General features: G+C 46.0%; 1 protein-coding gene across 3 annotated transcripts in view; it reads left to right on the top strand.

Moving 5' to 3' along the window:
- Positions 1 to 18,190: 18,190 nt before the first annotated feature.
- TP63 (tumor protein p63) overlaps positions 18,191 to 21,690 on the top strand; it is a 122,069-nt gene continuing 118,569 nt past the window's right edge. Inside the window, exon 1 of one of the 3 annotated variants that reach the window (XM_063131729.1) lies at positions 18,191 to 18,327. In XM_063131729.1, the coding sequence (XP_062987799.1) occupies positions 18,286 to 18,327 (42 nt within the window). In that variant the 5' untranslated portion in view covers positions 18,191 to 18,285. The remainder of the gene's footprint in view (positions 18,328 to 21,690) is intronic. The other 2 variants (XM_063131728.1, XM_063131727.1) reach the window with 2 other exon arrangements.

Below are 21,690 nucleotides of genomic sequence, written 5' to 3'. Positions count from 1 at the left end.
TTCCAGCTGGACATCAGGAAAAACTTCCTGACTGTTAGAGCAGTACGACAATGGAATCAGTTACCTAGGGAGGTTGTGGGCTCTCCCACACTAGAGGCCTTCAAGAGGCAGCTGGACAACCATCTGTCAGGGATGCTTTAGGGTGGATTCCTGCATTGCGCAGGGGGTTGGACTTGATGGCCTTGTAGGGCCCTTCCAACTCTGCTATTCTATGATTCTATGAACCCCCCTTCCTCGCTGCACTATGGATCTTGTGTTAATCGTTTCTCTAATGTGCAAACATGCCTTTATATCTGCCCTACCAGGGAGTCGGAAAGAGGCGTTAAATTGCCCAATAAATATTCCATAGACGTCTAGTTGTTACGAATGGTTTATGCACTGCCTGGGCGCAAATTCGGTTAGCCAAAGCACCCAGGCAGACCTTGGTGGGGGGAGGCAGGGGAGGTGGTTGGGTTGCAGGGCTCACCCCAACAAAAAGCATGCTTTCCAACAATGGGGTTGTTGTAGCTGTGCCGGGCGACTGGTTTCGGGGAGGCCGTGGCTCGGAGATCCACCGTTGATGTCTGATGCTGGTGCTATTTGTGAGAAATGCTGTTTTCCAAGCTGAAGGAGATGAAAGTAGCTCATCGGTGGGTGGGGGACCAGAATTTGTTAAATGAAGCTAATTATGGGTGGGAAACTGTCTTTTTAGGAAGAAGAAAAAACCCAGGGAAAATGAGCAATTTGAGCTCCTTAATTAAGACTGTTTGCTTACGGTAGTAACTTCACTTTTCCTATGAGATTATTTTGGGTGGGGGGAGGGTGGGAAGGGGTAAAACGGAGGAGACCAACTCAACTGTGACCCTTTTTGGGATTCTGTATCCCTGGACCTCCTGAAATCATTCACCCTGCAGCAGCGGGTCCCAACCCACCATTTCAAGTCCAATGGTCCATTCCCCAGCGCAGAATGGACCGTTGTATGTCAGGGGTTGGGCTCGATGGCCTTGTAGGGCCCTTCCAACTCTGCTATTCTCTGATTCTCTGATTCTATGAAATGTAGCCGGCCGCCGGGTCAAAGGTGGTTTGCTCTGACAGGCCGCCCACTTGGGCTTCCATGCTGGTGGGGGAGAAAGCGGGTTCTTCTTCTCCTTGCCCACCCGGCATGGAAGTCAAGTGATTCTTTGGGTTTAATTTTGGTGGTAGAATCAAATGAAGTCCAAGTATCTGGATGGGTAACAATTTTTGGGAAGGGGGGAAATTATTTTGGGGTGAACTCTGGATAGGATATTAATTTTGCGGGGAGAAAGAGAGATGGGGGAGAGAAAACGGGATGGCACCCTGCTCACCACTGGCATACGCCCTCCGACAGGTTTCTTCCGAGGGAATGAAGCAACCCCAACAGAAAAGGTGTTCCACACCCGGGTGCACACGGTACAGAACTAGATGGACCTGCCATCTGTCTGGAGACAGACCGTTCCCTATGAATGCTCAGTTGTGAGCCAGGATTGCTGTGCCTCAGGTTTCATCTGTAACCTGAATTCACAAGGTGGCCACGCTGGAAAGTGCTCTAGAAATGGTGCTAAAATATTATTATTGTAATGCAATGCAGTATTCATGTTGTAATGCTACTAAATATTTAATCCAATTCAGCCTTTTAAAATTGCTTATAGTTCCTTAAAAGTTGGACTGCCGGGACTCTCCCTTGCTTCTGTGTCTATGAGCCAAAGAATAGCAGTTGCCGGTTATCTGCCATCTTGACCATGGGCCGTGCTTTATTTATTTATTTCTAGGAACACCCCTTCCCTACCCCCCAACTTGATACAAAGGGGATTACACAATCGTAGAATCCTAGAATAGTAGAGTTGGAAGGGGCCTACAAGGCCATCGAGTCCAACCCCCTGCTCAATGCAGGAATCCACCCTAAAGCATCCCTGACAGATGCTTGTCCAGCTGCCTCTTGAAGGCCTCTAGTGTGCGAGAGCCCACAACCTCCCTAGGTAACTGGTTCCATTGTCGTACTGCTCTAACAGTCAGGAAGTTTTTCCTGATGTCCAGCTGGAATCTGGCTTCCTTTAACTTGAGCCCGTTATTCCGTGTCCTGCACTCTGGGAGGATCGAGAAGAGATCCTGGCCCTCCTCTGTGTGGCAACCTTTCAAGTATTTGAAGAGGGCTCTCATGTCTCCCCTCAATCTTCTCTTCTCCAGGCTAAACATGCTCAGTTCTTTCAGTCTCTCTTCATAGGGCTCTGTTTCCAGACCTCTGATCATCCTGGTTGCCCTCCTCTGAACACGCTCCAGCTTGTCTGTGTCCTTCTTGAATTGTGGAGCCCAGAACTGGACGCAATACTCCAGGTGAGGCCTAACCAGGACCGAATAGAGAGGAACCAGGACCTCACGCGATTTGGAAGCTATACTTCTATTAATGCAGCCCAAAATAGCATTTGCCTTTCTTGCAGCCATATCGCACTGTTGGCTCATATGCAGCTTGCGATCTACAATAATTCCAAGATCCTTCTCGTTTGTAGTATTGCTGAGCCAAGTATCCCCCATCTTGCAATTGTGCATTTGGTTTCTATTTCCTAGATGTAGAACTTGGCATTTATCCCTATTAAAGTTCATGGAGGTAGTAAGCCTATATACACCAGTGCCTGGGGCACATGGGTGGGAGAGTGCTGTTGCACCATGACCTGCTGGTGGGTCGCTGTGTGAACAGAATGCTGGGCTAGATGGACCCTTGATCTGATCCAGGATCAGAGCTCATCTTATGTGCTTCGGTTCCATTGATAGCTAGAATGGTTAATAGTTGTGGATAGGACATGAATTTATCTAAGTCTTTGGAAAAGCTTTTGAGGTGTTCATTTGGTCCGTTTGGTTCAGGATCTTAGGAAGCGCCTCCTCTTTCTAGGTTCCAGCCCATCGCATAAGGTCCGCAGAGGGTCATCTGCTGCTCCTGCCTAACGTGAGATTGGCCGTCACACTCCGGAGGACCTTTTCCTTTGCTGCCCATCAGCTATGGAAGGACCGGCCGGTTGAAATACGCCTGCTGACTTTGATTCTTCCGGCCGGCTTTTCCTTTTTATAGAACCTTATTGCTGACAGCTATTGTATTGTTTTACTGATTGCTTAATCTTGTTTAAATAGTTTTCAACTTTATACGCCGCCTAGAATATTTTGTTTATAGGCAGGATATAAATGGAATAAATAAATTGAAATAAATAAGTTTTCAACAAAGCCAGCATGCAGCCTTCAGGAAGCTCAGAAGCAGCGATTGAACCGGGGAGATTTCTCCTCCTGGCAACTTGGCTTTAAAAAGAGACACGCGGTGCAAATGCAAAGGAATGGCGGAAAAGTCACAGAGACAAAAGACCCGGTGATGGGTTGTGGGGAGCTGAGTTCTTCCTTTCAGTAGCCTTTGTGTGTGTTCTTTGTTTGAGGAAATCTGGCCAAGTGTAAAAGTTTTCTAATAACTCTCTTGATATATCAGTTGTGCACTTCCCGTTGGTAATCTGCAGTGCATACAAGATAAGGAAGAATTGGCAGAAAAAAGCGGGTGTTGTGTCTCCGGTTCCTTATAGAAGAGCATTTTTGGTCTGTCATCCGTTACTTCTCTAAATTCTTAAAAATCACTGTGGATTTTAGAATTACAAAAGAAAAGAAAAGGGAAAAAAAGTTCCTTTTGATTTGAGATGTCTTCTTGGAACCTTATCTGGGCTGGGTGGGTGCGGGGACATTGATGCCATGTAGTTTCCCACCCCCACCTCTTCCACACCAGTTATTATTAAGGGTGCAATCCTATGTGTGTTGAGACAAGGGAAAATCCTACAACTACCAGCAATCTCCAGCCAGAACGCTGGGAGCTTTTAGGACATGCTTTTTCTGTTTAAAGGTGCAGAGGATTGCCCCCTAAGTTACTTTTATCCTGATTGCTGAGCCTGAGTATTGCTGAGCCAAGTATCCCCCATCTTCTAAAAGAAACCAAATGAACAAGATGGGGGGATATTATTTATTTATTTATTTATTTATTTATTTTATTTTTATTTATTTCATTTCTATACCGCCCCATAGCCGAAGCTCTCTGGGCGGTTCACAAAAATTAAAACCATGAAGAGCATAATAAAACAACCAACAATTTAAAAACACAAATACAAAATACAATATAATACTTGGCTCAGCACTACTACAAACGAGAAGGATCTTGGAATGGTTGTAGATCACAAGCTGAATATGAGCCAACAGTGCGATATGGCTGCAAGAAAGGCCAATGCTATTTTGGGCTGCATTAATAGAAGTATAGCTTCCAAATCACGGGAGGTACTGGTTCCTCTCTATTCGGCCCTGATTAGGCCTCATCTAGAGTATTGCGTCCAGTTCTGGGCTCCACAATTCAAGGAGGACGCAGACAAGCTGGAGTGTGGTCAGAGGAGGTCAACCAGGTTGATCAGGGGTCTGGAAACAAAGCCCAATGAAGAGAGACTGAAAGAACTGGGCCTGTTTAGCCTGGAGAAGAGAATATTGAAGGGAGACATGAGAGCACTCTTCAAATCCTTGAAATGTTGTCACACAGAGGAGGGCCAGAATGTCTTCTTAATCCTCCCAGAGTGCAGGACATGGAATAACGGGCTCAAATTACAGGAAGTCAGATTCTGGCTGGACATCAGGAAAAACTTCTTGACTGTTAGAGCAGTACAACAATGGAACCAGTTACTTAGGGAGGTTGTGGGCTCTCGCACACTGCAGGCCTTCAAGAGGCACCTGGACAACCATCTGTCAGGTTTGCTTTGAGGTGGATTCCTGCATTGAGCAGGAGGCTGGACTTGATGGCGTTAGAGGCCCTTTCCAACTCTACTATTCCATGATTCTGTGATTTTTAGAACCCAAACTCATCCTTGAAGCTAGAGAGGCAGAGCCTACTGGTGAATGACAAGGGACATCACCCAAGGACAGTGGCCCTGGCCTAGCTGGGCTTGGCTGGCATCCATTGGACGTGGCGTGGAGCACTGGAGGGGACGGGCTGCCTTCTGCATGTGCAGGGTGGTTCTGCTCTCTTGCTGAGCTCTAATTCCTTTTCCTGGAGACCCCAAATCTTTAACTTGTTTGCAGATCATATGCACATTCACAACCCTGAATGTTAGCAGGAGTGTAAATTATTGGAAAATGTTAGCAATTTCCTGTGCTTGTGTGAGCGTTCAAAATTGCGCACTTCTGCAAGCATGCACCTCCAAAAATGTGCATTTCCCCACCAAAAACGCATTTTCATGCTTTAACCTAAGTGAAGAGGTGGGGAGGAGTGCACATTTGGGTGCAAGCTTGGAAAAGTGCATTTTTCATGTTTGAGAATGTGTACTTTTCCTGATCAGGAAACGTGTTAGGGGAGCGAGTGCTAGATGTGTGTCAGGGTGGAAAACAGAGCCCTGAGGAGGTTGAACGTCACTCGTTCTCTCGTTGCTACTTAGAGGTTGGGCTCTCCCACACTAGAAGCCTTCAAAAGGCAGCTGGACAACCATCTGTCAGGGATGCTTTAGGGTGGATTCCTGCATTGAGCAGGGGGTTGGACTAGATGGCCTTGTGGGCCCCTTCCAACTCTGCTATTCTATGATTCTATGATTCTATAACCTGAAGAACTTTGGAGAAGCCCTGCTGGATTAGGCAAAGGAAGGTCCTATCTGACTCAGGGTCTTGTTTCTGTTAGGGATCAGGCAGATGTGCCTGGAAGCCCACAGGCATGGTGTGAAGACGCCAACCCTCGCCCATGGGTATTCAGAGGCAGACTCCTGAACGCAATGGTTACGTTTAGCTAATGCGGCCATTGAGAGACCTCTCTTCGTCCTCCATGAATTGATGTAACCCCTTTTTAAAGCCCTCTAAGCTAGGGGGCAGTTCCACATCCTGTGGCACTGAGATCCATCACTTTAACTATGCTCAGGATGTGGAGAAGGGCCATAACTGAGTGGCAGAGCCCTTCCTTTGCATGCAGAACGTCCCAGATTCAATCTTGGCATCTCCAGGTAGGAAAATCTCCTGCCTGCAGCTCTTGGAGAGCCATTCTACCCGTCAAGGTCGACAGAGCTAGGAGATATGGACCAAGGGTTTAACTCAGTGGATCTGTCTATACATGTTCAAAGCCCTGCGGTGGCTGCAGACTGGTGCTATGTCAGTTATATGACGCAGCCGCAGATTTGCAGCCATCGCAGGGCTTTTCCGCAAAGCTGCGTTGTTAAAATGTCGGGGGACTTAGCCCAACTTTTTCATTGGGAGTGAGGTCACCCTGGCTCTTCTGCACTCCGTGGTCTATGCAAGGGGCATTCTGGGCGAATGGTCACCGGAAGCCAGGAAAGGTAGGTGAAGTACTCCAGTAACTCGGATCACTCAACGCCACCTTGCAGGAGCGAACTGCAGGGTTTAGGAGGAATGTGGCGCCATGAAGCTTTCTGTATTCTTCAGTATTTTCTCTGTTCTGTTCTCTTCTGTTCTGAAGATGACCGAATGATTGTCTGTTGGGGAGATAAAACATCATGCTTCTCATGAAGCAAACTGTAGTCCGTAAAAGCTTCTGCCAGGTTAAATTATTATTATTTATTTATTTATTTATTTATTTATTTATATAGCACCATCAATGTACATGGTGCTGTACAGAGTAAAACAGTAAATAGCAAGACCCTGCCGCATAGGCTTACATTCTAATAAAATCATAATTCGATCATTTTTGTCTGTCTCTTCTGCCAAGACACTTGTTCATGCACTGGTTATTTCACGGTTGGACTACTGCTTCCTTCTTCTCACATCAGTCCGTTGGTTTCTGTTCACCACTCTGCCGCAAAGATCATCTTCTTGGCTCGCCACTCTGACCATGTTACTCCGCTTCTGAAATCTCTTCATTGGCTTCCAATTCACTTCAGAATCCAATATAAACTTCTCCTGTTGACCTACAAAGCTTTCCACTGTCTACCTCCTTCCTATCTCTCCTCTCTCATCTCACACTATTGCCCCGCTCGTGCTCTTCGCTCCTCTGATGCCATGTTTCTCGCCTGCCCAAGGGCCTCTACTTCCCTTGCTCGGCTTCGTCCATTCTCTTCTGCTGCCCCTTACGCCTGGAACGCTCTTCCAGAACATTTGAGAACTACAAGTTCAATCGCAGCTTTTAAAGCTCAACTAAAAACTTTTCTTTTTCCTAAAGCTTTTAAAACTTGAGGTTGTGCGGACTTTATACTGTTAGTTTTACCCTACCCTGTGCCTGCTTACCCTACCCTGTGCCTGTTTGCATTCTCTTCCCCTCCTTATTGTTTTACTATGTTTTTATTAGATTGTAAGCCTATGCGGCAGGGTCTTGCTATTTACTGTTATACTCTGTACAGCACCATGTACGTTGATGGTGCTATATAAATAAATAAATAAATAATAATAATAATAATAATAATAATAATAATAATACAATAAGGAGGGGAAGAGAATGCAAACAGGCACAGGGTAGGGTAAAACTAACAGTATAAAGTCAGAACAAAATCAAGTTTTAAAAGCTTTAGGAAAAAGAAAAGTTTTTAGTTGAGCTTTAAAAGCTGCGATTGAACTTGTAGTTCTCAAATGTTCTGGAAGAGCGTTCCAGGCATAAGGGGCAGCAGAAGAAAATGGACGAAGCCAAGCAAGGGAAGTAGAGGCCCTTGGGCAGGCGAGAAACATGGCATCAGAGGAGCGAAGAGCACGAGCGGGGCAATAGTGTGAGATGAGAGAGGAGAGATAGGAAGGAGGTAGACAGTGGAAAGCTTTGTAGGTCAACAGGAGAAGTTTATATTGGATTCCGAGCAAGGGAAGTAGAGACCCTGTCTCCCAAACCATTTTTCCTGAACTATCCGTTGACCCTTTCTCCAACAATATTCTATATATTTCACTCATTAACCCTTTTGATGGTTCTTTTTCCTTTATCATTTTCTTTTTAAACTATTAATTCCTCAAATTTTGTCAACTCTCTACAATCTCCATTTTCTCTTACCCACTTTTTGGTCCACTGTTCTAATTGCCAATAATTTAACCAAGTTAATTTTTTTTATCTTTTAAAACCTCTTCCAAATCCTCTCTTGTAGTCATTTCTCTTAACCAATCCCTTAATTTCATTTTGTTTTTTTCTATTAAAACTTTACTTAATCTACTCTTTAATTCCTCCGGGAAATTCTTTAGCATTATTACTGGTGATAAAGGGGAGCTGCTCAAAAGCAACTCCCCTTTATATTACTATTATTATTATTATTATTATTATTATTATTTATATATTATTTATTTATTTATATAGCACCATCAGTGTACATGGTGCTGTACAGAGTATAACAATAAAATAGCAAGGCCCTGCCGCATAGGCTTACATTCTAATAGAATCATAATAAAACAATAAGAAGGGGAAGAGAATGCACCAAGCAGGCACTGCAATACTTTTTGTTAGTTTTGCTGCAATATAGCTATCCCTCTTATGATGAAGGTGAAAGAAGAAAGTGCAAAAGCTGGGTTGCAGTTAAACCTCCAAAAAACCAAGATTATGGCAACCAGCTTGATTGATAACTGGCAAATAGAGGGAGAAAACGTGGAGGCAGTGACAGACTTTGTATTTCTGGGCGCAAAGATTACTGCAGACGCTGACTGCAGCCAGGAAATCAGAAGATGTTGACTTCTTGGGAGGAGAGCAATGACAAATCTTGATAAAATAGTTCAGAGCAGAGACACCACACTGACAACAAAGGTCCGCATAGTTAAAGCAATGGTATTCCCTGTAGTAACCTTTGGCTGCGAGAGCTGGACCATAAGGAAGGCTGAGCGAAGGAAGATAGATGCTTTTGAACTGTGGTGTTGGAGGAAAATTCCGAGAGTGCCGTGGACTGCAAGAAGATCAAACCAGTCCATGCTCCAGGAAATAAAGCCAGACTGCTCACTTGAGGGAATGGTATTAAAGGCAAAACTGAAGTACTTTGGCCACATAATGAGAAGACAGGATACCCTGGAGAAGAGGCTGATGCTAGGGAAAGTGGAAGGCAAAAGGAAGAGGGGCCGACCAAGGGCAAGATGGATGGATGATATTCTGGAGGTGACGGACTCGACCTTGGGGGAGCTAGGGGTGGCAACGGCCGACAGAAAGCTCTGGCGTGGGCTGGTCCATGGAGTCACGAAGAGTCGGAAGCGACTGAACGAATAAACAAGCTATCCCTCTGGAAATGGCAAAGGAATTGTTTGCTCTTCAGGCAGGAGATGCGAAGTCCAGGGATAATACCTGACAAATTTAGAAAACGACAACAATCCAAGTCCCCCCCCCCCCCAAAAAAAACACCTGGAAAAAACACACAACTGGTTTTTGTTTTTCCCATTGTGCTTTCCCGCAATTCCCCCCCTTTCCCCCCCTATTTTTCTCCCCCTTGGCCTTCAGATCTGCCTGTCTTTCTCTGCTTTGGGTGCTTGGTTTCACTCAGTGTTCTAGCGGTGCTTGGAGAGGTGGGAAGTTCTATTCCTAAAACGCTGAAATTGCTAATGCTGTAATTATGTTTTGGAGGCGTGCGGTTTTGTCCTGCCAGACCTGGGCAAGGTGAAATAGTGGCTTTTTAATCCCTTGGAGTGCCTCCTCCCTGGCTGTGCAGGAACTTAGCCGTGCCAGGGGTCCCTGCAGCTGCTGCTCCTTGTTCAGCAAGCTGGCGGTTTTCTCTTGGGGATGGCGTCAGCTGACTCAGGTAGCCCGGCTGTTGGCGGAGACCATCCCAGCGCGTGAGGACAGCTCAGCTTTTAATCACCTTTTTCGAACAGTGGAGGCATCCTTTTACAAAAGAGGAAAAGAAGAAGAAAAACAGATCGTTTTTAAATCAATGGAGAAGCGTAACAATTAGAGCTGTGTGCAAATGGCCTCCCAAAATTATCCACTGTATTTGTACACGCATAAAGGGGGGGGGATTACACCAAATTTCTCCAGCGGTGGGGGGAAATTCTCCAACAGTTTCTCACAAGTAAGACTCACCTTTGGCAAGGGTTGGAGCACCACTTCTTTCTTTTTTCCTAAGGGTTTTTCTTTTTAGTCCCCATTTTGCATCTTCCACAGGGCCGGCGCTAGACTATTTTGCGCCCTGGCAAGTCCCCCACCCCACCCCAAAATTTTGATTTTTAAGAACATGTTTTGTAGAAAAAAATAAAAAGCACAAAACTTAAACTTAGGTATTTTCTTAACACACCCAATTTGTAGAAAAGGGTGACCCTTAAAGGTCAGTACTGCGCCCCTCTGAGGTCTGCACCCTGGGTGGCTGCCTAGTTGGGCTAATGTTAGCGCCGGCCCCAATCCTCCACGGTGCAGGAGGAAGTGTTGTGTCTAGCCAGAGGGAAAAGGTGGAGCGAGCGCTGTGTGACATAATTTAATTTCCTGGAAGTTTGCTTTCCCCACGAAAGCGGCGTCATTGTTCTGCCTCATTCGCAAGCCATTTTATAATTTATTTTATTTTGGGGTGTGTGTGTGTTTTTGAGCTTACCGAATCATTGTGAGGTGGCCGAGGGTAGTGTGTGTGTGTGTGTATGTGTGTGTGTGTGTGTTCTTCCTATTACGCATCTTCATATTGTTCTGCAGCCTTCCAGGCTGCCTGAACTTCTTGATCTGAAAAACTGCTATGGTAGGAATTAGCTCACGCCTTGCCCCCCTTGGCTTTAATTTCAGTGTGGGAAGCCAACGAGGTTAAAGGCTGCTGGAGAAATGATTGTGCAATCAAAAATATTCACGCACAAGTCCTCTGCCATCCCCTTTGAATTTCTTTTCAGAAGCAATTTCTTTTCTATCAAAATGAACTGGGTACGGCAAAAAAGACAAAAAAAAAAAAAGACGTTGGAGGCATTTTCAGCACAGCACTAATAATGATGCAAATGTAATGTGAGTAGTAGCGCAATCCCATCCCAAAGTGGTTGGATGAAGTGGTATCTTTTATGTGTTCAGTCATTAGAGACTTGCTTGGGCGGCTGACCCTGGACCGAGAGATTTCTTGAGTGCTTGGCTGTGGAAGAGTACAGCAATTTTCATCACTGTAATTCAAGCCTTTATGCCTGAATGCTTTTATCCTGTTCTTGGTGTATAAAATTATACACAGTATGGGGAATGCAGAGAGGGATATTAGATGATATTAGAAGCTGGAGTTATCCAAAGAAGCTGAAAGGAAGGGAAACGTCTTTAAGCAAGCGCATAGCTGGACGGGGTTGAACACTCCCTAAAGGATCGGGTCCGTAGTTTCGGGGTGCTCTTGGATCCAGAACTGTCACTTGAGGCACAGGTGAACTCAGTGGCAAAGAGCACCTTTTATCAGCTTAGGCTGATATACCAACTGCGCCCTTATCTGGACAGAGATAGCCTAGCTACAGTTATCCATGCTCTGATAACCTCTCGTTTGGTTTACTGCAATGTGTTATACGTGGGGCTGCCTTTGAAAACGGTCCAGAAGCTTCAGCTGGTACAAAACAGGGCATCCCGCCTACTAACAGGGACTGGCCGGCGAGATCACATTACGCCAGTCCTTTTCCAGCTTCATTGGCTGCCAGTCCAGGTCTGGGCCCAATTCAAAGTGCTGGTATTAACATTTAAAGCCCTAAACGGCTTGGGGCCAGGCTGTCTGAAGGAACGCCTCCTCCCATATGTACCTGCCCGAACCCTAAGGTCATCCTCAGGGGACCTTCTCTTTGAGCCCCTGCCAGAGGAAGTGAGGCAGGTGGCTACCAGGAGGAGGGCCTTCTCTGCTGTGGCACCTCGGCTGTGGAATGAGCTCCCTAAGGAGATTCGCTTGGCACCTACATTATATGCTTTTAGACGCCAGGTGAAGACCTTTTTTTCTCCCAGCATTTTAACAGTCTATAAATAAATTTTAACTTGGTGTTTTAAATTTGTAATTTTGCATTGCTGCTGTTTTGATCTGGTTGAGCTTTTATTTTGTATTTTATATTATGGTTTTATACTGTTGTTTCATACTTTGAATGTTTTTAATTTTTGTGAACCGCCCAGAGAGCTCCGGCTATTGGGCAGTATAGAAATGCAATAAATAAATAGCTATACAGGGCAGGGGTTGCATCCGATGTTAGTCTAACTTAAGTCCCATTCATTTCAATGGATATACTCTCAAGTAGGACTGAAGTTGGATACAACCCAATGGAATTCTCTACCCCAAGATGAAGAGATGGCTTTAAAAGGGTATTGGACAAATATCAATAGCTACTGGTCATGATGGCTGTGTGCTACCTCCAGTCTAAGAGACAGCGTGCCTTTGGGTCACTCAGGGCAAACCGAGGGTAAGAGCCCATGTGCCCCTGTCCTGCTTGGGGGCTTCCCAAAGGCCTCTGTTTGGCCACTGTACGAACAGGATGCGGATTTGCCCGGATTTGTCCAGGTTTTTTATGACAAATCTGGGAGGGGGAGGGGAGATCCGGATTTTTCCAATCTTCCCCAGCCAAAGAGCAGCTCTAACGGGAATTAATAAAAATGCTTATAACTCCGTCATTTTTAAAGATAAAGACATGATACTTGGCACGATGGTTACTCGTGTACAACTCGTGTTGTACTAAACTCGTGTTGTACTAAACTCGTGTTGTACTAAATTTGGTACAACAAATTTAGTTGTACCAAATTTGAAACAGATCCGTTCATCCATTGATTTTTTAGGAATTTTTTAAAAATTGAGGTTTTAAAATTATTATTTTTAAAATCGTCCTTTTTAAAGATAAAGAGATGAAACTTCACACCATGATAGGTTTTAGGTAGAGCTTTAGCCACACCAAATTTGAAACAGATCCGTTCGTTCATTGATTTTTAAGGATTTTTTTAAAAATTGAGGTTTTAAAATTATTATCTTTAAAAGATGTTATTTTTAAAGATAAAGAAATGAAACTTGGCACCATGATTGCTCTTAACAAGGACTTTAGCTATGCCAAATTTGAAACAGATCTGTTCATCTGTTCACACATTTAAGACAGATTTGTCTTAAATGTGTGCTGTAAAATCAGACATGTGACCAGGGCATGTTTAGCCTGGAGAAGAGAAGATTGAGGGGAGACATGATAGCACTCTTCAAACACTTAAAAGGTCGTCACACAGAGGAGGGCCAGGATCTCTTCTCGATCCTCCCAGAGTGCAGGACACAGAATAACGGGCCCAAGTTAAAGGAAGCCAGATTCCAGCTGGACATCAGGAAAAACTTTCTGACTGTTAGAGCAGTACGACAATAGAATCAGTTACCTAGGGAGGTTGTGGGCTCTCCCACACTAGAGGCATTCAAGAGGCAGCTGGACAAGCATCTGTCAGGGATGCTTTAGGGTGGATTCCTACATTGAGCAGGGGTTGGACTCGATGGCCTTGTAGGCCCCTTCCAACTCTGCTATTCTATGATTTTATGAAGATGACTCAACGTTGCACAGACGTGAAAGGAGGCCGAGCCTTTTGTCCCAGGGGCTGATTAGGGTGTTTTGAGCTTCAAGACTCCACTCTGGGTCATTGAGAAGCAGGAAACGGTGCACCACAACGCAGTCAATGGCCGCGCTGGCTGGAGAGGATGGAAATTGTAGAAGACATCCGATTGCAGAAGGCTGCCTTAGAGCGTGTGCAGAGTGTCTTTCCCTTTGCCAAGTGCCAACGAATCCAGACATTTGGGCTTGAAGTGAAAGGGTTTTCCAGTTGTTGTTGTTTTTTTAAAATTATTTATTTATTTATTCATTGCATTTCTATACTGCCCAATAGCCGAAGCTCTCTGGTCAGTTCACAAAAATTTAAACCACGAAGTACAAATCAAAGTATAAAACGAACGACAGTATGAAAACACAGTATAAAAGCACAATCAAGATAAAACCATGCAGCAGTGCTGAAATTAATACGGATTTAAAATACAGGTTTAAAACAGCAAAAAAAAAAAAAAAAGCAAGTAAGATGACAAACTGCTAAAATACTGGGGAAATAAGGTGGTCTTCACCTGGCATCGAAAAGACTACAATGTAGGTGCCAGGTGAACCTCTTTAGGGAGCTCATTCCACAGCTGGGGTGCCACAGCAGAGAAGGCCCTTTATTATTATTATTATTATTATTTATTAATATAGCACCATCAATGTACATGGTGCTGTACAGATAACACAGTAAAAAGCAAGACCCTGCCGCATAGGCTTACAATCTAATAAAGTTGTAGTAAACAATAAGGAGGGAAGGAAAATGCAAACAGGCACAGGGAAGTGTAAACAGGCACCAGGTAGGGAGAAGCTAACAGTATAGAGTCAGAACAAACTCAATATTTGAAGGCTATAGGGAAAAGAAACATTTTTAGCTGAGTTTTAAAAGCAGTGATTGAGTTTGTAGTTCTCAAGTGTTCTGGAAGAGCGTTCCAGGCGTAAGGGGCAGCAGAAGAAAAAGGACGAAGCCGAGTAAGGGAAGTGGAGGTCCTTGGGCAGGCGAGAAGCATGGCATCAGAGGAGCGGAGAGCACGAGCGGGGCGATAGTGTGAGATGAGAGAGGAGAGATAGGCAGGAGCTAGACCGTGAAGAGCTTTGAAGGTCAGCAGGAGAAGTTTATATTGGATTCTGGAGTGAATTGGAAGCCAATGAAGAGATTTCAGAAGTGGAGTGACATGGTCAGAGCGGCGGGCCAAGAAGATGATCTTAGCGGCAGAGTGGTGGACAGAGACCAGCGGACTGATGTGAGACGAAGGAAGGCCAGAGAGAAGAAGGTTGCAGTAGTCCAACCGAGAGATAACCAGTGCGTGAACGAGAGTCTTGGCAGAAGAGACAGACAAAAATGGTCGAATCCTGGCAATATTATACAGGAAGAAACGACAGGATTTAGCTACTGCCTCGATGTGAGGAGTAAAGGAGAGCGAGGAGTCAAATATAAAGCCAAGACTACGAGCTTCCTTGACCGGAGTAAGCCTTTCATCGTTGACAGTAAGAGAGAATGAGAGGTGAGGAGAGGGTTTAGGAGGAAAAACAAGCAATTCAGTCTTTGCCATGTTAAGTTTCAAACGACGATGAAGCAGCCAGGCTGAGATATCTGAAAGACATGCCGAGATACGATCGTGAACATCAGGAGAAAGTTCCTGGTAGCCACCTGCCTCCCTTCCTTGGATGGGCTCACGGAGAAGGACCCCCTGAGGATGACCTTGGGTCTGGGCAGGTATATATGGAGGAGGCGTTCCTTCAGATAACTTGGCCCCAAGCCTGACTTTGGTCAGGCTTTTCACTCCTAGGATGAGTTATGCACCACCTGTGACCATGAAGCCAGAGATGGTGAAAATGTTTTTATTTTTTAGCATACGTTTGTGCTTTTCAGATGTTCTCGCCAAATCTGTATTGCATCAGCTGTCCATTCTTCTTCTGATTCTTGCCTGTGCGATGGTAGTTCAACCTTCTCTTTTTAATCAGGTTTTTGAGCCTGCTGAGATATTATGGCTGCTCTGAGTTTTACTGTTGGCTCTTGCTTGCTAACTTTCTTTACTTGATTGTATGCTTTAAGGTGGATTCCTGCACTGAGCAGGGGGTTGGACTTGATGACCTTGGAGGCCCCTTCCAACTCTACGATTCTATGATTCTATGTATCCAGTTTTTGTGCTACTTAAAATAGACCCATTGAACCGAATGGTACTCAAGTTGGTCATGGCTAACTTAAGTCCCATTTATTTCAGTGGCTCTGCTCTTCGTAGGATTAACATTGGATATAAGCTACTGCTCTTAGTGTCTGCCATTTTGATCTCCTTAAGTTTTCAAATGCATTTTTTTCTTGTTCTGCCAATGACATCACAACTTTGGAAACATACAGATTTCCACTCCAGATTAGGTTCAGTTCTGGGGGGTGAGAACTGAGTAAATTCTGGTCAGAAACTACCTTGAGTTAATTTCTCGTACATCCCTAATTGGGAGAGGCCCTGTTTTGCATGCAAAAGGCTCCAGGTTCCATCCTTGGGATCTCCAGGTACGGCTAAGGAAACATGTTTCTCTGAAATTCTGGTGCAGCCAACGTGGGGCGGGGTGGACCAGAGATTCAGTCGAAGGCAGCTTCATATATTAAAAAATGGAAGTAATCTTAATAATTGATACAGCTTTAGAGCATTCGGAAGCACACCCCAGACGTAATCTAGTTGTAATTCTTACGACAACCCGGCTAGGTATATCAGTGGCTTCATTATTCACATATTGCAGTTGAAAGGTGGCAACGTGCCCAAGGCCGGCTTGAGAGTTCACGGCAAAAGCGGGGAATTCCTGCCCTGTTACTCATTGTCTTAATAACTTTGTTACATCAGCTGCTTTTACTAATACTCAAGAGTTAATTAATAATATACATCTGTGCATACCATTAAGTCTGCTGTTTCATTGCAATAACCACTGCATACAAGGTCGATGCTGGCCTTTCAGTAGACTTGAAGTAATGGCAGTAAGTTTTGCATTGACACAGAGCTCTTCATCAGGCAAAAACAGAGCTCTTCATCTGGGTGTGGAAAAATCTAAATTGATACGTATATTCGAATGGGGATTTATTTATTTTTGTCAAAAGCTAGAATAATAACAAAGGCTACATTTGTAATCCCTGTTTCTTTCTCCCTCCACTTAAGGACCAGCTTTTACATTTGGCTAATGAAGAATTCCATGCAATCTGAAATCTTGTGCACGTTGGCATCCCTTTTCTGGGTTTTAATAAGTGCTCAGTCCTGGTTAACTCTGTTGGATTTATATATCTCAGACTAAAATGCGCTGGGCATCACTTAATTGCTTACAGGTCAGCAGCTGTGTGAACAGAATGCTGGACTAGATAAAAACTTTATCGGATCCAACATGGCTCTTTTTACGTTCTGAAAAAAATAACCTCTCTCTTTCTTGAAGAGAGACTGAAAGAACTGGGCATGTTTAGCCTGGAGAAGAGAAGATCGAGGGGAGACATGATAGCACTCTTCAAATACTTGAAAGGTTGTCGCACAGAGGAGGGCCAGGATCTCTTCTCGATCCTCCCAGAATGCAGGACACGGAATATCGGGCTCAAGTTAAAGGAAGCCAGATTCCGGCTGGACATCAGGAAAAACTTCCTGACTGTTAGAGCAGTACGACAGTGGAATCAGTTGCCTGGTGAGGTGGTGGGCTCTCCCACACTAGAGGCCTTCAAGAGGCAGCTGGACCACCATCTGTCAGGGATGCTTTAGGGTGGGTTCCTGCACTGAGCAGGGGGTTGGACTCGATGGCCTTGTAGGCCCCTTCCAACTCTGCTATTCTATGATTCTATTCTCCCACCAACCTCCCCCAAAAATCCGAGGAACCTGCATTTGTCCTTCAGAGCAGCATTTCCCCAACCTGGTGCAGAGCAGCCACGGGGATTCTGGGAGTTGTAGTCCAACTCGTCTAGAGTGCATCAGGTTGAGGAAGGCTACTGTAGACGCTAAGTTATATTTTGGCCTTGGAAACCCGGGCAGAGGACTCTCCTTTGCTGTAGTCATGGCATGTGACATTAGCGTATGGCCATAGAAAGATCCCTGCTGGGTCAGACTGAAGGTCCACGTAGTCTAGCATCTTGTTAACTACAGCGACCAACCAGAGACTGCTGGGAAGCTCAAAAGCAAGACTGGAAAGCAAATTGTCTTCCTCTCACTATTCCCCCACCCCCACAGCAACTATATTTTAGAGGTATACTGCCTCTGATCTTGGAGGTTCCATTTAGCTGCCACTGCTGGACCTCGCTTTGGCCAAGGCTTTCTCTATCTGTTCTTCATCCGAAAAATGTGGAATGTTGACCGATCTTCCTTAAAGCGAATGTGTGTGGCTTGCAGGGCATTTCGGAAAAACCAGTCTGGAGCAGAGCTTTTTTGGTAACGATTCAGTTTGTGAGGTGCCCTTGACGGCTGGCTCCTCTTCTTTGCTGGTTTCAAACTTCGCACGGGGGGCGCGTGCGAACCTCTCCGGCGTGTGTCCCCCTCCACTCGGCTGGAGAGCTTTCTGCTGCCTCCCCGGCGTGTGCACTGCTTCTCGTCCCCTCCTTTCCTTTTGAGAGATCTGTGATAAGGATTCCTTAACCACTTAATGAGCTGGGAGAGGCCTCCCTCCATCGGAGTGGAGGAGTCCAGGTGTGCAACATTTTGACAGGTAGAGCCAAGCAGGTCCGCCCCACCCCCCCTCTCCTTGCCCAAAGAGAAGTATATAAGGCAACCTTAAATTATCTCGAGAGGCACACTCCTGTCCTGAGAGCTGGCAAGCGGACTCGCCCATTTCTTTCCCGAGGGTCTCACTGGGGTGGGGGGGCGCTGGTGGGGTAGGAGAAACACCCTGGAGCCCGAGGAGAGGACGGCAGCTCTGCTTAACCTCACTGCTAACATGTTGTACCTCGAGAATAATGCCCAGTCCCAATACAATGAGGTAAGGCATGTCAAGTCTTCGCTAACATTTTGTTCCCAGTTTTGCGTCGTCTCTCTAATCCAGGCCCCAGACATTTGTCTTTAGGAGGCTTTTTCTCCTTCCAGGGACAGGCAAAGTTTGCCACGCTTAAGTTTCCTCTTAGGCTGAATTTCTTTGAGCGGGTGGGCATTTTTTTTATTTTAATTTTGAGTTTTGGCTAGCAAAGTGGCTTTTGCCTGGCTAAGGACTGCGAGGTAGTGTCCATCACCTCCTAGAATTGGGCTGCTTTTGTCTCTGTTGACTGTAAACCATTGTAACTTGTCTTTTTATTGACACAATAGACGGCTAGCATGAAGACGCGCATTTGCAATCAGGACTTCGCTGGGCTTGGGAAGCAATGCAAACAAGAGGTCTTCGGATGCAAGATTGTTTGCAGATAGCGGGTTAATGGAGCTAATTTTCCTTAATGTGGCTAATTGTTTCCCCCACCACCCCTCTCCGTCCAGGCGGAGAAATGCCTCCTTTGAATCTCTGTCAACAAGCCATGCATATGATGTGGCTGAAGTGTGTATGCGCTGAGCATCACCCGGGCTCCTTGTTTGCAAAGCAATTATTTCTGTTTGGGTGTCAGGGAGAGAGTGCCTACGCGGAGTGTAAACTTGAAGTAGTGGACTGATCGAGGAGGCTTGTGTGTGATGGGGGAAATGTTACCTACGGAGGAAGTTGGACACTGTCAACCATCTTAGCTTACATTCCAGAGGACAGGGCAGCTGTGTTGACACCGTCTGAAAAGGAAGGCGCTGGAAGCCTGTGATTTGAGCAAGAATCATCCCTGCAACTTGCCCAGAATTTGTTTTTCCAGACTTTGCAGATGATCAAACTGGGCCCATTTGGGAATGGAATACCTGGGGCAGGTGTTTGTGTGTGTGTGTGTGTGTGTGTGTGTGTGTGTGTGATTGCTTTGGAGTGTGGGATGGATGGATGGATGGATGGATGGATGGAGAGATTGTTCAAGAAAGGTATTCTGTTCTCGTAAACCTAATTTCGTCAAACCTCTCCAGTTTGGAGAATCTACTGGGTAGGGATGGACTGGAGAACCTTAGGGTAGGTTTCAATACTAGGAACATAAGTAGAGCCTTGAAGGTGGGTTACACCCAATGTCCATCTACCCCAGTGTTCTGTTTCCGACAGTGGCCAGCCAGAGGCCTCTTTGTTGAGCTGTGAGTTTCAAGTTAAATCCATCCACGCCTCAGCTGCCCATCTGTAAAATGGAAATATTAGTAACATAACTCTATTTAGCCTATCAAGAACATGCTTTCTGGGCTGGAAGAATACATACATACATACATACATATATACACGCTTTTTACTGGTTTGATCTTGCAAACTCTTCTGCTGAGAGCTGAATGGATGGTTTATGTCGCTGCTGTTTTTGGAATAATATTGCTTATTAGTTCCTGCTCGACACTGAAATAAATACTCTTCCTCTGTCTGTGTGACACTAATTTTTCTAAAATTGTTTCTCCTGTCTGTTGTTCGTGCCCGGTCTCTCTCTCTGATCTCCTTTCTTCGTGCCCCCCTCCTTCGGGGTGGGAACACATTTGATATTCCTTACAGGATTTCTTCACCTGTCCTCCTGACAGCTCGCTCACGGGCCTTCATTCACACTGTTTAAATGCCTCAATCACGCAGTTTAAATACTGTATACATCACAGTAGAGTTCCTTTGTTAAAAGGGAGGCCTCAGTTCTGCTTTAAATAAGGCGAGGGTTTGTTTTTTAAGCACTCAGATGGGCCCATGTAGTGGAAAGGTGGATTTTTGAGCATTGCACGTCCAATGTGGGAAGAGGTGGGGGGGGTTGGTCGGGGTTTTTTTTTTAAAAAAAGCAAACTCTTTCATTCCTTTTTACCGTAGTGTCATATCCATAATTAAACAGGGAAAAGCTGTTTGGCAGTTTTAAGCAAATTATATGGCGAGGAGAATCGCGCCGCTTTTGCTATTTTTGTAACGTTTCGGCGTAGGCTCCATTTTCCTTGCAATGCAGGGGAACGTGAAAATTGGGCTCGTTCCAGATGGGTTGGCCTTATTCCAGAGCCCCTGAAGGGGGCCAGAAACCGACGCGAAAATGATAACTTAAAAGGTTTAGCAATCTTGGCTCAACCCATTCCCAAAATGTGGAAAGCCCCAAACGGGCTGTCCCCAACCCTCTTCCCTGGCTGGAGGACTTCCTTTCAAATGCCTCTTTCCTGCTCCGGCTCCTGCATTTCGTGCCCCCGGTGTGCAGCATTGGGGAGTGATGTGGGGCTGGCCTTGGGGGGCTAGCTGACTTTTGTAGTATAGGAGGAATACAAAGAGGAGGGAAGGGAGAGGGGAGAGTTTAAACAGGGAGTTTAAACCTGTTTAAAGAGAGAGTTTAAACCTGTTTAAACAGCTGTAACAGTTCCAAGAAGATCCTAGAATCCTAGAATCATAGTAGAGTTGGAAGGGGCCTCTAAGGCCATCTAGTCCAACCCCCTGCTCAATGCAGGAATCCACCCTAAAGCATACCTGACGGATGGTTGTCCAATGTCTCTTCCAGGGGTGTGTGTGTGAGGGTCGTGGTTTGGCTGGCGAATGGAGTAGCATGAAAGAGGGCCCACGGGGCGATGAGCTTAAGGAATTTGGGCCAGCCTCTTGCTTTTTTGAGCTTCTGCTCCCTCTTCCTTGTGACTACTTCTGTTTCTCCCAGACGATGTCTCTGCCCTGGGAACTGCTGCCAGCTCCACCCAAGAGCTGGGAAGGTGGCGGTGCGTGAGTCATAAGGACGGGCCTCGTGAACGGAGGCCTTCCGGAGAAATGCTTGCAAGCCAGGCGTCCTTCCTTTGGGGCCTGGGCTTCCTTGGGTCCCTTGGAGCGCATGCATGCGCCCTTTCCACCCGCTCTACCTGGGAGGCCACATCCTGAGCACCCAGCTGGGCTTGGGGTGGGGACAACAGCCCCGGGCCACGCGCAGAGCGCCGTGTGCCGTGATTGCAACTACCGGGTACAAGCCAGGGTGTCGGTTCACTCGGTTCACCAGGCCGTCTTAAATGCATCTCCACCAAGCCGCCGGGTTCACGAGCGGCCGCCTTCATTGCGCGAGAAGGGAAGCCAGGTGCAGGCGGATCTCGCCCACCAGACAGACAAACGGCTCCTCTTGGTCCCTGACTCACCCGGCGGCACTCAGCGTGCTGGCTCACCGGTTGCCACCACTGGGGAAGTCGAAGGGGGAAATGCGCTCCCCAAGCGCATGGGCGTGTGCGGGCCATTGAACTCCCTCACCTTGCATGGGCGTTGGGGGGTGGTTAAGCAACGCACAGCCTTCTGGTGCTGAGCTTTCCTTTTTCGGGGAGCCAGGAGAGAGTT

The sequence above is a fragment of the Elgaria multicarinata genome, chromosome 8 (assembly GCF_023053635.1).
Source record: "Elgaria multicarinata webbii isolate HBS135686 ecotype San Diego chromosome 8, rElgMul1.1.pri, whole genome shotgun sequence".
Taxonomy (NCBI): domain Eukaryota; kingdom Metazoa; phylum Chordata; class Lepidosauria; order Squamata; family Anguidae; genus Elgaria; species Elgaria multicarinata.
The sequence above is the reverse complement of the archived record's forward strand: the minus strand, read 5'-3'. Positions and strand labels throughout refer to the sequence as shown.